At 37.8% G+C, this 14544-nt stretch overlaps 1 protein-coding gene across 4 annotated transcripts in view; it reads left to right on the top strand.

Annotated features, from left to right (window-relative positions):
• The window catches only part of kcnab1a (potassium voltage-gated channel subfamily A regulatory beta subunit 1a), a 113342-nt gene that overhangs the window by 88666 nt on the left and 10132 nt on the right, over nucleotides 1-14544 (top strand). For all 4 annotated transcript variants that reach the window (XM_015014317.1, XM_015014318.1, XM_015014319.1 and 1 more), the window contains exons 3-6: nucleotides 5570-5607; nucleotides 10061-10140; nucleotides 11147-11191; nucleotides 13303-13347. In XM_015014317.1, the coding sequence (XP_014869803.1) occupies nucleotides 5570-5607; nucleotides 10061-10140; nucleotides 11147-11191; nucleotides 13303-13347 (208 nt within the window). The remainder of the gene's footprint in view (nucleotides 1-5569; nucleotides 5608-10060; nucleotides 10141-11146; nucleotides 11192-13302; nucleotides 13348-14544) is intronic.

Genomic DNA, 14544 nt, shown 5'->3' with positions numbered 1-14544 from the left:
CACACACACACACACACACACTTAGTAATTGGCTGGAATTATGGAGAGATTGTGCAGAGAGTTTGTTTTTAATGTGAAAGCACATTTTAGGTTGTCGGTGATGCTAACATGAGAAAGCGCTCATGCAGAATTCATGAGCAGTATCATCTCAGCCTTTTTTTTTTTTTTTATTGTCTCACACACTCAAAACGCATTATTCAGGTCCAGGTCTTCTTCCCTGGATTCTTGCTGCACTGATGCGGCACTAATAATGTATTCTTAGAAAGTTCCCCAAGAAATTCCTGCAGTCCTGCAGTATGCAAGACAGCTGGACGGAGCATGTCACAGTGGTGCTTCTCAAGGAGAGAGATGCTGCATAGGCCACCGTCCTCACAACGTCTCGTTTTCTGCCGTTATCAGATGTTATCAGGCTCAACCATCATCTCAGAAGTGAGGTCTATCGAGCGATTTGTTATCCTCTCACGTTCAATCGCACCTCTCCTCGGTGGCTAAAAACACAAATGAACATTACCAGTCACAGTGCAGCACCAGGGGACCGACTAACTAAATGCAAAGTTTTAGCTGCCAAACTCTGGTTGAGTGGACACAATTGCCTTTGGACAGCTACAGCAGGGGTTTTCAAATCCAGGACTGGAGGGCCAGTGTCCTGCAACTTTTAGATGTGTCTCTGCTTCAGCACACCTGAGTCAAATAATGAGGTCGTTAGCAGGACTCTGGAGAACCGCCGCCGTCGCCTGATTTCAGATGAGCGGAATCGGATCCTGATGACAACATGCTGAGGAAGATGCGTAACAACCTTGATTTTGTCGAAAGCACTTAACGCATTTACACTACCTGCACTGGGATTGCGATTCAGAGCTGAAAATCCTTCAAATTCTGTTGAATTGCCATACTAAAATCTTTTAAATTATTTAACATGATTAAATGATTTGTTGGATTTTTTATTTATTTATTTATTTATTTTTAATCTTTCATGCACAAAATGGTTTTAATCATGGGAACATAGAGATCCTGAATCTGTATGCATCTGGTGGTGATCGTGTGCCAAGGTTAGGTTATTTTCAAAGCCACACACAGTTTCCGTCATTTCTTTGGTTTAAAAGAATTTTATTGAAATACTTTACCAAAAAGAAAAAGAAACCTTATTCAGACCTTGGAGAATCAAGCAGCTGTTAGCATCCCACAACTGACCGCAGAAAGGAGACGGCATGACTGATCACAAGTAATTTTTGGCTTTTTATGTTTATAACAGTTGAACACCAAAAATGTACATTCTGTGCAGTAAGTACTTGAAAACTGATTTTTTTTCTTTCATAAATCTAACAAAATAATGAATAAATGTCACAAATCATTCAACTGTGATTAAGCAACGGCAGGGATTAACTTTAAAACTTTTTCAAACCTTTATCGACCTAATTTACATGAGATGTCGCGTGATGATTGATACGTGTTCAAAGTAAACCCTTTGTGAGGCTTCAGTTTACACCCAACTCTTCTCTGTCAGTTTTTCCACACAGCCTGGTTGCGAACAGCAAAGCTTAGTCATGCCTACTCGCGTCACAGAAATTTCTAGGAGAACGGCCCGACCTCTTGACGATTGTTTTAAGAACCAAAGCAGATCAAAGTAGCTGCGGCTGACGTGAAAAGAAAATGACACTTGGCTTTAAAACTATCTTTCTGTCAAACATCTGAACAGAGTGGGGAGTGCATTTGAACTCCGCTAGCATAAGTCAATACTATGTAAAAGCTTATTTCATTGCAATCACAGGAATGAGTATTTTGGAGATGTCTCTACCAACGTTCGACATCGAGAGGCAAAAGTATTTCCAGATTCTTCAAGGGTAATTATGGGAACCTACATGACAAACTTGGCTTTTAAAGTATCAGAACTCAATGTTTTTGGTTTCTTTTTACTCCCCTAAAACAGAAATCAGTTTCCTGTGCTGCAGGTCCTTTGAATTACCTTTGAGCCTTCTTTATGTTTACCATCAATAATAACTGGACAACACAGGAATAGTTTTTTTTTTTTTTTTTTTTAATCTTCATTAAACAAACTTAAGGTGATAAAGGAAGCAGGAAGTTCAGGAGGATAAGACTAAAGTCCAGAAGGGCAGGAAACTTGATATAGAGGCTGGTGCTGAGCAGAGGATGTGGCGGTAATTAATGGAGGCTATTTGTAATGGTAGACGTGATTAAGTGTCTGTGGATGTGGATGAGAGATTAGTCACAGGTGGTAGACAAGACACAGGTTACTGAGGACATCCAGGAACCACGAGTAGCTCAAACTCAGACAGACATGCAGAAACTTGAGCCACCCGGGTGACGAATGATGACAACAAACACAAATAAAACTAGAATATATTTAGAAAAAGTGCATAAAAATCCTCCAGACTTGAACAAAGCTTTGACCAGGTTCTTTTTGTTCTCAAGGGATAAAAATGTAGCGCAAGATAAATCCTCATGCAGCAGTGAGTTGAGCCTGAAGATCATTTTTGTATCCTCACTTATGCACTTATTTTCAGTTCAGTTGCATCACTTTGTCCTGTCTGCGCTGCTCTTCAAGCCTTATTGATTTCCTTTTTTATTTCTGCTGTTATATCATTCAACCTTTTTTCTACCTTTCGAAAACAACAAAAATAGTCAGTATGCAACATGTTCATTTTGCTCTATACAACGTAAAAAAACAACTAAAAGTCACAGGATGGAAATGTAAGGGCAAAGTCAACAGTTTCTCATATTAATTAGGGTCAAAAGATCTTAAAAGGATGACACTTTTTGCCAGGATTGCGCCTTTTTGTAGAATAATTTGTTCATAAGAAGCCGTGTTTATCATAGGGCATGATTTTAAACAATAAATATAACAGTTACCATTTTCCCCAGTTGTTTACTCGAAGTTAATTAGAGCTCGGTCGAGTTGAACTCGTCACAGTTTCAGCTAGAGATGCTAAAGGGTCACTGCCTTAACTAAAGCTCCAAAGCGGCATCAAATGACACCTTCAGCAGTTTCCATCTTTAGCTTGATGTAATCAGGGCTTTAGCTTCCGTCAAACAGAAGGCTGAGCTGGGTCATGAGGAGTAGCAGCCTTGACATTAGAGCTCTGCAGGCTCGCCATCCCACGCTGAGTCTCAAACGGAAAGCCCGGAGCTGCGACCGGACTCCGTCAGCAGCGGTTACGTTTCCCCCGCTCCGGCGTCAGATTAGAGAGACGACTGAGCTCTCGCATATGTGCAAAAAGCTTGTGCATGCAACGTGGTTCAAGGTAGCAACATGTGTTACGAAGCTGCACTGAAGCATTTGTAAGGCCGCGCCGTAACGGCTCTGCTTCAAGCTGCATTTGAGGATAACCAAAGCTGCCATGGTTACTGGCGTTAACAATGTCCTGAAGAGACTTTTCCTTCAGGCGCTGACATTGCTTCAGCCCGTCACTCCTCTGGCGAGCTGTGATTGCCATTCTGCTGGTGATGCATGTCAAAAATCAGAACTTTCTGTTCCTTATTAGATTGTAGTAATGCGTTGCGGCGCAACAGAGCCGGTGTGTCTTTAGGGTGCCATCTGTACAGAATAATGAGCGCCGCTATGTCATTACTTCTCCTGTAGTGGGATGTGCAGATGGGATTTTTGTTTTTATTCCATAGTTGTATTAAAAGTTTAGAAGTGGAGGTCAGTAAAGTCAGAGGAAGAACGGCCTCTTTGTGTAACGAGTTCAGCATTTGGATTCAGCAGGATGAGACTGAAAGCAGAACAAGGGAGGAGCTGATTTGTTTGAGACATAATCCAAAACAGTGAATACCTAAATTGTTGCATTCTTCGAAGAATTTTTTTTAAATATATATTATAGCTATTTTCTGTTTCCGTTTTGTTTTGTGGAACCTTTTAAATCTAATGACACTTCAACAACAATAGTGAAAACATGTCAGCTTCATAAGCAAATGAGACGTAGTTAAAGTTGCACAGTTGTAATATTTTTCGGTTCAGGACAGATTTTCCTTCTCAGGTTTTTAGAAGATCTTTGTACCACATGTGACCTGGCATCTACATCGTCATGTTTCCTGCAGCTGCTTCTCTGATTGATGCACTTGAGACGCAACACAGATTTTTTTATTTGTAAGAAATGTTATGAAATTATTATTTATTGTAATGCTATTGAAGCCCAAATAACAAAATCTGAATAAAAATGTAAATAAATGAAGGGGGAAAGTTTTACGAGACACTTATAGTTTGATCAAAAGCCTAAATGCCACAGTAATGTTGTCTGCAGGAGCTGAATGTAGCTTATTAAACACATTTTTAACAGATTCCAGTTGTGTGCCTGACACCGTTAGGTCTCACTAAGTTACTTAGAGATCTTAACTCTTGAATATTTTAAAGCATTTCTTAAATAATAACTGAGTCTGGGAGGAGATTACAAACATAAATGCTGTCACAGTTCATGATCTTCATAATAATCCATTCAGACACTAAAAAGGAAATAGTTTATCTAGCTTATTTTACTTTTTTAATTGTTTTTGGTCAATTGGGCTGGGCAGTATTTTGAAATGATCATAATCTCCCATCATCTGTCCTTCTGTCCGCCCATCCGTCACCTTCGGCTTTTTTTTGACATCATGTTATAGAGGTAACGGGTCCACAAGGGAAACACAGATTTCTCTCTCCCCAGAGACAATATCCGACTCTACTAGGAAAATAAATGTTTGGAGAACGTGGTGCGTAAGTAATTTATCATCACAGCTGCAGAATAATACTAACTTAAAAGAGTTTGAATATTCATTGATAATGTAGGTTCTTGAAATGTCTGGGAAGGTGTCGGTAAAAGATTTGTTCAAAAGAATAATTGAAAGCCAAAATCTGTAAATAATAATTTCCCTTTCAACCAAAAAATACCCATAAATGTTCCATAAGCAATTCTCTATTATATATTATTGTCCAATTTTATGAGTTTCTTTATAAAATTAAACATTTTCTCTGCAGGCAGCATAAATATTTTTGCAGTTTCCAACACTTTGTGTATTTCTGTGATTCCCCCTGGAGACAGTTTTCAAACCTGTTTTGACATGAGCTGAATAGGAACCATTTTCTCCCAGGTTTGTATTCACCAAGGAGCTGCGCACTGAGGATTTACTGCCTCCCCCTGAAAGTGGAGGATCACCCTTTTGTCTGGCTCTTCCCTTTTGTCTGCAAGGCCCTCGGGGACCTTTTGTCCAGATGTGCGCTCTTCACACACAGATAGGCACATAGTCAGAAAATGGACATAAGGACAGGGGAGACAAGGTCCTCTAAAAATGCGCAACAGCGGCAAACAGAAACAGTCACCCGTAAAAACAGAGTGACTAACGGGCGTTCGCACAAGGTGATCCCTCAGCCCTGAGAGGCGGCGCTGAACAGGACACATTCTTCTCTCGGGAGCCTGACAGCCTCCATTGGCTGGTGTGACAATGCAGGGATTAGTTGTGTTTACTGCAGGATGTCAGAGGCAAACACAGAGCAGCACTGACAAAACGACTGACGGTGGAGAAACGGTGATGAAATTCCCAAGTGATGAGAAGTCTCTGTTTTTTCCCTTTCCTGCAGGTACATGGGTGACATTTGGAGGACAGATAACAGACGAGGTATGAAAAACATTCCTACGTTTTATTTCCGTTTGTGTGCATTTCTTCTTCAGGGGTTTCCACCTTCAATCCGACATAAATAAAGTAAAGAATTAAAATTTCAGCAAAACAAAAAAACCTTCCAAATTGTCGAGTTTCTAAACTGATGGCATACGCTTTTCTTTTTTTCTTTCTTTCTTTTGGCCAAAATGTGATTTAGACTAAATAAAATCACTTTTGGAAAAAAGATACTTAGGCCATTAATTTAAAAAAGTGATGAAATAATCTTGAATCTAATAAAAATCCCAGCGTCTCATTAAATCTGCGGGTATTACACGTCTTTAAATTCACAAACTCCTTTCTGTTGCTACTTTAAGTACAACCTTGGACTTAGTAGTAATTTGACAATGAAAAATTAAATCTCTTTTCATGTTTCAGACAAGTGGGAATCAAAACTACCTATCTAAATCCATCAACCTTTGAAAATAAACAGTTCAACCCCACAGCATAATGCTTCTGCTACCATCATTTACTGTGGGTATGATGATGCTTGGATCGGTTTTTATTTCATGGCTTACCTTTTGGATGAGTCGCCTGAAAGTTCAAGTTTGTTTTCCAAGGTCTGAAAGAGTTTGGCCGCTTTTAAAGAAAAGGATTCTCGTTGGACCGCACATGAGGAGAATACAGCCGACTGCCGTCGCACGTTGAACACGATCACAAAATCTTCAGAAAACCTTTTATTCGTCTGAAATTAAGTCCGACGAAACATTTCCTGTCTTATTGCCACTTCCTACATTTGTGAACAATGACAGAAGTTCAAAAATAAACTTATAGGAATATAGAGAAATCGGTGACGTGACCATCATTCATTCAGATCAAGATAATTCATTTTTAAATGAGAAATGCATGTGTACAAAGTCAAAGTTTGGTCGTTGCATAACATGGAAACTTTCAAAACACCACTCTGCTTTTAGAGGCAAAGGACACACATCATATATGTACATATGTGAACACAGGTCCCCTTCACGCCCTTTGCTGATTTACATTAATATTATTTGATGTCGGGTTCAGGTTCCTGGCCCTGGTCATCAGATCCTCGTACACATAGTGACAGAAAAGAGAGCAGAGCTGATCCCAGAGGACAGAGAAAGAAAATGCTTATGTAACCGAGTCATTTTTCCTACCTAAGGGCTGAGTGCCGTCTAGTTACATGATGACCCCTTGAAATGCTGCACCCTTTTTCACTCCATTATTCTGTATGTCCCTGGTGCCAACGCCAGTGTCACTCATATTTCTCAGTGACTTCAGGCGACGCTAACAGCAGAGAGTTATGAGGGAAAAGCTTGTTAACGCACACCGAATCGGGTTTAATACTACAGTGCACATCTGGAAAAAAATAAAAATAAAAATCAGAAAAAAGCATATCCAGATTTTCTTTTTAGTGCAGCTGACAGAAGATCTGTACACAAGTAAACATTTGCTCCGTTTCTATTACAAATGTGAGCAAACAATTTTACAATTGTGGTGTTTCGATTAAGGAATGCAATTAAAATCATAATTAAGAAATGAGATGAGATATATTTACATGAGAGCCACGGCACTATTGGTCATCATTTATGTTGGCGTCTTAATGAGGCGTTGCAGCAACAAGCCCCTTATTGTTAGGAGTGGCTGCACGTGCAGCGTTTTTGGAAAACTTTAGTTGGCAATTTTGCAGAAGAGCTGGATTCAAAATGTTTTTTGAATGACACACTTAACCTTTGTTAATCTGAACTCTTGTCCAAGGAGATCAGTGTAGCTACAAACTAGTGAGATTCACATGAGGAAAAAAGTATTTCCATCGCAGTTTTGTAAAATACAACTGTTTCGACAGAGCTGAAAACGCACTTCATCCTAGATCAAAAAAATATTAGATCAAAAAACAGGAGTTTTTACAGAACTGTTGACAACCTTAGTACAATGACAACCTCTATCGGTCTTTTTCCTCTGTGCGACTTGACCAGAAACGTTTTCATGTCACCAGTCTCTCTCTCTCTCTTTTTTTTAAGAATTACTTCACTGGGGTTCCAAGTTTGCCGAATTGGGATGAGAAACTGTCACTAATCTGCCGTTATAAATGTCTGTAAAACATTCAGCTTCGGAAGGAAGTTAATAAAAAGTTCTCATTGCGTTGAAGAAGTGGCCCCTGTGTTACGTCTGATCAACCTAAAGCAACAAAATCTAAATTTAAAAAAGGAATTGATGTGATTGTTTGTGGAAGACTTGATGAATCCAAAGAAGAACTGCATGGCGTTCGGTCGGGTCAGGTAGTCCCACACATTGCATAGTTAAATATCATTAATGCCACGTCCCATAAATTACACTATATGTCATTAGCAGGGTGTGTAAACCTCTTATAAATAAATAAATAACTTGCAGTTAATATTTAAAAAGTACTTCACCTAAAAGTCTTTACTCATAGTTTTTAAAGTCTTTTTTTGTGTGTGTGTGAGTGTGTGTGTCTTTAAGTATAGTTCTATTTTAATATTCCTGGTTTCCAGACAGAAAGTTCAAGAGTGTGTGGGTAAGCAAGTATACATTGCTTACTCATTCAAAAAGGTCAAAACCAGATCTATAAATCGCATAGTGAGTTTTAGAAAGCCTTGGTGCTGCAGCTCTGATTCTGCTGCAGCCTGGAGTTTGGAGGTGAGGAAGCAGCTCCGTCATAAAGTCCTCTCTCGCTGCTGTGTGGGTAGGATGTGGGAAGCTGTGGCGGCCTTGAATCTGGGGTTGAGAGAGAAGAAAAAAACTTTGGTTTTCATTGTTCTCCCTCTGTCTGTCAACCTTTTGTTTTCCATAAACCTTTGTGGACCAGGAAAAACAAGAAGCCTGAGGTGTTACCAACATAATATCTCTGAAACTTTAATGACTCACTTATTTACCAATGAGAGTGGAAAAGCATGGCTTTTCAGCTTATGCATTTAGCTGAGAGCATCAATTTGTACAAAAATGTAAATGTACTACGCTATAGTAAAAACCCTCTGGCTCTCCAGGCATATATTTTTTACTGTTTCCGAAAGTGTTTGGCCTTTTAGTCACATGAAGGACAAGTTGCCCTTTGGAGAGTGATTCTAGTCATTGTCTCAGCCTTTGTTTCTTATTAAGTCTTCACATTTATCAAGTTGACACCTTTAATACCTTTTTGCGTCTTGTGCACTTCTCTTCTTTTTTTTTTTGTTTGCTTCATTTAACTTCCATCATCTCACTAACTTTTAAATTACCTTCTAACATTGGACCTTTGTGAAAAGAAGAGCTGTTCCTTCCCTGTAGTAACGATCGCTCTCTGGTACCCAGAGTACGGTGTACGGTTTTCTCAACTTTCCCTGAAAGTGCTACACTTCCATTGATACTCAGGCAGTTTCTGCATATGGATGGACTTTGAAAGCAGTGGTCATACTTAATGTTACTTAAAAAAAACAAAAAAAGAAGTTAAATTATGGATCATTAAGCTGGTCATAGATTTGTATAATGTTGTAACCCTTACTACTTACTGATTCAAACCCCCACTGCAAATTAAGTTTTTTAATGTGCAAGCTAGCTGCTGTTAGCCAAAAACAAATCAAACAGGAATAATTAAAGCAGCTCAACAAAACAAATTAAAGTGGAGTTTCTCCCAATTCAACACAAAATTACACAACCTGTTAATGTCAAGCACCTTTAGCACCTAGTAGATCCTTCATTGCTGTTGTGATGTCGAGCAAATGCGATTGAGAGCCAGACATGAGCTTCTGGCAAAGTTCCTAAATCTGTAGATTTGAATTGATGTTGGGGGGAAAAAAAAAAGTTGACCAAAATTAATCCATAGCAAAGCTGAAAAATTCCTACAGAAAACAACTACATGAATTCATTGTTTCTAAAACTTGTTAAAACAATTGGTTCTTAGTTTTCTTATATTACCCTGTTAATAGCGTTGACACCTCTTTATTTTCCATGACCGATATTTTTTTCCCCCCACTTTTGGCAACTCAATTAAATTTAAGTTGCAGCAACTTCACAAGTTGGGCAACAAGCAGCAAAACCTTATTATAAGAGCATGTTGCATTTCTGTTTGAGGAGTCATTATTTCCTGAAGTGCGTTCGTGCGTTTCCAGCTGCTGTTGGGAGGGCGAAGCTCTGTTACTAAACTCTGTATTTATGCTGAGGATCTACGTTGCATAAATTAGTTACTTTAAAGAGTATTCATGCCCTGCAGAAGCCTCCCAGCTTAAATGCACCACCAATGTTTAGATAAAATCTACTGTGTCAGGCTTTTATTAGTTGTCCTAGTTTTCAAGGTTTTATCAATGTTTAATTCTCTCTCTGGAAGAATTTTTTTTATTAAGAAACATCTAAATGATTAAACAAAAGATTAATAGGTGGAAGTATATTAAAACTGGTTCATAAACTGACTTCATATTCTCATTTCTCTCCTCTGCGCGATCTGACATCTTGGCAGGTTGCAGAGCAGCTAATGACCATCGCCTATGAGAGCGGAGTCAACTTGTTTGACACAGCTGAGGTTTACGCAGGCGGCAGGTGGGTGTTGGGTGAACCTCAGAGTTTGAATGAAGCCGAGTAAACGCCAGTTAAATATTTTACTTACTGATGTGGGACTGTGGATTGGAGGTTATCTTTTTTATTTTAATTTGAAATTGGCTGTAGGTTTTAGACGCACACATAAGAGAGTTTCTGATTTCTGGGGGGGGGAACTCACGTGATACATAATACACTTTAGCAAGTGGCTTTCTGTTCCTTGTGAAATGTTTATTTACAGTCATTTTAACTTTGATAGCTTAAGTAAGGACACTGTTTAGCTTTGAAGCTTAAACTGATAAAATTACTTTTGGTCAAAAAATGGAAAAAGACCATAACTTGAGATAATATACTCATCCACTATGCTCACACTGCAGCGTGCACAGTTCAGGCGAGCTGGAACAAAAGTCGCACTTTGTTTCTAATAGCATGTTTTAAACATTTTTTCATGCAGTCACATTCCAGACACAAACTTTAGGACATTTAGACATGGATGGAAAAATTCATGTTAACGTAAGAAGTCATGTTTTACAGTATGAAGTCCTGCAGAGGAGCCAGTAAAACACTTTGTTGGCAGCATCATGCTATTCTTTCTTCATCGGGAACAGGATGCAAAATGCCTAAAACTGGGGCAGAAGTTCACTTTCCAGGAGGGCAACGACTCTGTACACAATGCAATGACCCATTTAGAGTCCAGGACTAAATCCAATTCAGAATCTGTTAAAACATTTGAATGGAAATGTTTCACTTTACAATTATGTACTGGTCTTTCACATTCACTTCCAAATAAATACAAGTAACTGATGCGAAAATGTTAACGGGGGATGAATTATTTTGAAGCGCGTTGAACATGGAGTAACATGGGTTTTCCATAAAATCATTAACACTGTAAACGTTGTTGCCCTGTCCGCTTTAACAGCAGGAAATCGTATTGTTGATGTTGTACTAGAAAGAGTTCTGACTTTAAAATGCAGCTTAATAGCCCCGCCTCATTTGTGTTGCCTTGCAGGGCCGAAATCATTCTAGGAAACATCATCAAGAAGAAATGCTGGAGGTAATGAAGACATTAATGTATCGGATTGAGTTAATAGTTCAGTGTGTAAAGAGACACGTATGTAGAAAGACGACATGCATGAGGTTTTATGCGTTAAACATGAATGTTCAGAGTACAGCAAACGTGATCCTTGCTATGTTTTTGTGTTGTAATTTAAAGCTAGATCTTAAATCTGCCATATATTCACACGCTTATCAGAACTGCAACATAAAATATTCAATGTATGAGCTTTCGCCTGCAGGCATTTTCATTTTCTATCCATTTCAAATATTAATTTTAAGGATTTATTTAAGAATGTCTGGTTATTTTTAATATTATTGATAAACTCTGTAAGGGACAAGTTAGAATAATTAAATTTTTATTCAAATTATGCAAAAGCAGGTAATCATGGATGTATAAGCTGAGTCACATTTTCCACATTGTTTCAACGTTTCCATTGTTGCATTCTGAAAACAAGCGTGTTTCTGTGTAACATACACACGCTGCAGTAAACGTGGGAACATTTAGCCGCTGCCACTTTGTTCTGATTTGGCTCCGTCATAATGCCGCTCGCTGTGGTGTCATGTACTGGGCTGACTGCGTTACACCGGTGGGCGTTTTGATGCGGCTACAGTTAAGACTCACTGAACCTGACATTTCAGACTGAGTGTCCTCATGAATGTGCAGAGAGGAGATTTAGTGGTGCAGAAAAAAAAAATGGCAGCTGAGTAAGGCTGTTATCAGTTTGCATTATGTCTGTGTCAATAATACAACACAGAGCTATAATATGTGCAGTCATTTGTCCCGTGATACTGAAGTCTGTGTCTTTGAAAATTTTAATCAATATAAAAAAAATACATCATGATAAAAATGATTCAGCATGCATACTAAAGAGACACTTAATATAAATCTAAAGCAACCGACTGAAACTCCAACATAGTCCAAAACATCCAACAAGACATTGTTCATGAACTGGACAAACTTTCTGACCCAAAATGTTTTACAGATAGAAAATTGAAACTGGTTTTCACTGTTTTCCAACAAGGGAAGAAAAAGAAAACACTAAATATTCATTTTCTATGCTGCATGCAATTAAACTCAAGATAATGTTTATTTAAATTTATTTTTAACACCCCAATTTTTTTTTGGTCTTTTAATGGAAAATTATGCAATTTGATGTCTGATTTCACAGAAGCGTATTACAAATAATATTTTTATGGAGTTAATTAAAAAAAATCATGGAATCAATTTTTAGGCCAAAATTTACTCTAAACCTTCGACTTATCCTGGGATTCAACTCTGGCAGATACAGCAGCAAAAGCTGCTTGCATGGAGAGTAAATAGTGCCAAATTACAATGAATATAATAAATAACTTATGAAATACTCATTTAAATGTGTGATTAATTTTGAAAGCTGGAAATTAACACAGGAATAATTTAAATAGTAATGTGCCTCAACTACATTTATTGCTTTAATTTGAAAAATTATATTATTTAATCATAAAATAAAATACAGCTTTGGAAAAAAAAAAGAGACCACTTCACTGAACCCCATTGAAAACCTCATATTTTTTCCACCAAGTATTGATTTCTAAACTCTTCCTGAGTTAAAACATCAGTATTGTTGTTTATAAATGAATATGAACTTATTTCCTTTGCATTATTTGAGGTCTGAAAGCTTTTTTTGTTATTTTGACCGTTTCTCATTTTCTGCAAATAAATACTAATTATTTGCTTGGAATTTCAGAGACATGCTGTCAGTAGTTCATATATTAAAAGAACAATGTTCATTGTAGTCAAACACATACCTATAAAGAGTAAACTCAGAGAAACTGATAGTTTTAAATGGTCTCTTAAGAGCAGTAGCAGGTCAACTTCGCCCGTCAAACAGATCAGGTCTGCTTCCATAGAGACCCTGATGTCTTGTTCTGAACAGCAAATAATCCCACGTTGATGAATGGTCAGCAGGATGTGTTCACAACGTTGGACAAGGGAACCTCTCAGTCACTTAACGCAATGTGGAGAGGCTGCAGCAGAGTCCATTTTGTCTAAGTAGAGAGCACAGCGAACCACTCTGGTGTCCCCAGGTCATGTCGCTCCTGTTATCTGTTTCTTTCCCTCCATCGTTTCAGGCGGTCCAGCTTGGTGATCACAACTAAGCTTTACTGGGGAGGAAAGTAAGTAAAACAATTCACTTCTCATCAGATACATGTCTCCGATTGATTCTGATTGGAATTTTTTTTTAACATAAATCATTGGTGAAATACTTTTTTTTTTGTAATTTTTGTGATCAAGCATTTGTTACCGAAGTAAGTCGTCTTTGTCACCAAAGACGATTAAAAATAGCATAAATGCACATGATGCAAAAAAAATGAGGATGTTCTCAAAGAGCCTGTGTTTCATTTGTCTTTAGACGTCAAACTTTTAATATGTTAACGCCTTAAAATGAACCATTGAACAGAAAACCTCACAAATTACCCAGCAAGTTCCAAACTCTTTGATGTTGGTTACTTTCTACAAAGTATGATGAGTAAAGCTTATAATATTACATACTGAGAGGATAATTTTTTCTCATTCTGCTTTCTTGCTTATGAAAATGTATCAAAATGTAAATTTGATAAGTGATTAAATTATTATAACAGTAAAATTCAATAGAATTATATTTTTGCAGCAGCTGTGATAACTGTTTCATTAAGCTCAATGATGCAATACAGTGCTATATTTTTTTTCTATAATTAAATTTTAAATACGCTCAGACTGGTATTTTTACTTAAAGTCTTTGCAACCCGAGAATCTCAGCTGATTCTCGGCTGCATCATATTAAAGACTGTACTGCATTAGGCAAGCAACAGACTTAATAATTCAACTATTTCTTTTTTTGTATGTTTGAATCAGACATGGTGTATTTAAAAAGGGGATTACACCCTATTATTTTAATCAATGAGTAATGTCTGTCATTTTCTGAGACGAGTTTAGTTTTTTGTGCAATCTGTAGCTTTTCCTCTGTTAACAATTTGAAGAGAGATGAAAAAGAAACCTGTTTTCTAACACTCGGAGGATATCAGGCTGCTTGGAAGACCCTGCCGTCTGGGTCTGGCGATAAGGAGAAAACTATTCTCAGGAGGTTGAAGAACATTTTTTACATTCCTGCAGGGAAGATTCAAACCTCCGTCTACTCCTGCCGAGCTGGAAATCCCCTATGATGTTAATTCACACTTATCCTTTCACATAAAACATCCTGAAATGTTCATTTTAGTTGCTACATGTCTGAGTGACCCACATGATTGACAGATGGATTTTATTTATTTATTTACTTTTTTTGCTGTAACCCTCAGTGCACTGGAAGTTTCTTGATTTTAGTTTTTTCTTACTGT

This window comes from Poecilia latipinna, unplaced genomic scaffold (assembly GCF_001443285.1).
Source record: "Poecilia latipinna isolate Pla-1442-1.1 unplaced genomic scaffold, P_latipinna-1.0 Scaffold1805, whole genome shotgun sequence".
Lineage (NCBI taxonomy): Eukaryota > Metazoa > Chordata > Actinopteri > Cyprinodontiformes > Poeciliidae > Poecilia > Poecilia latipinna.
The sequence above is the reverse complement of the archived record's forward strand: the minus strand, read 5'-3'. Positions and strand labels throughout refer to the sequence as shown.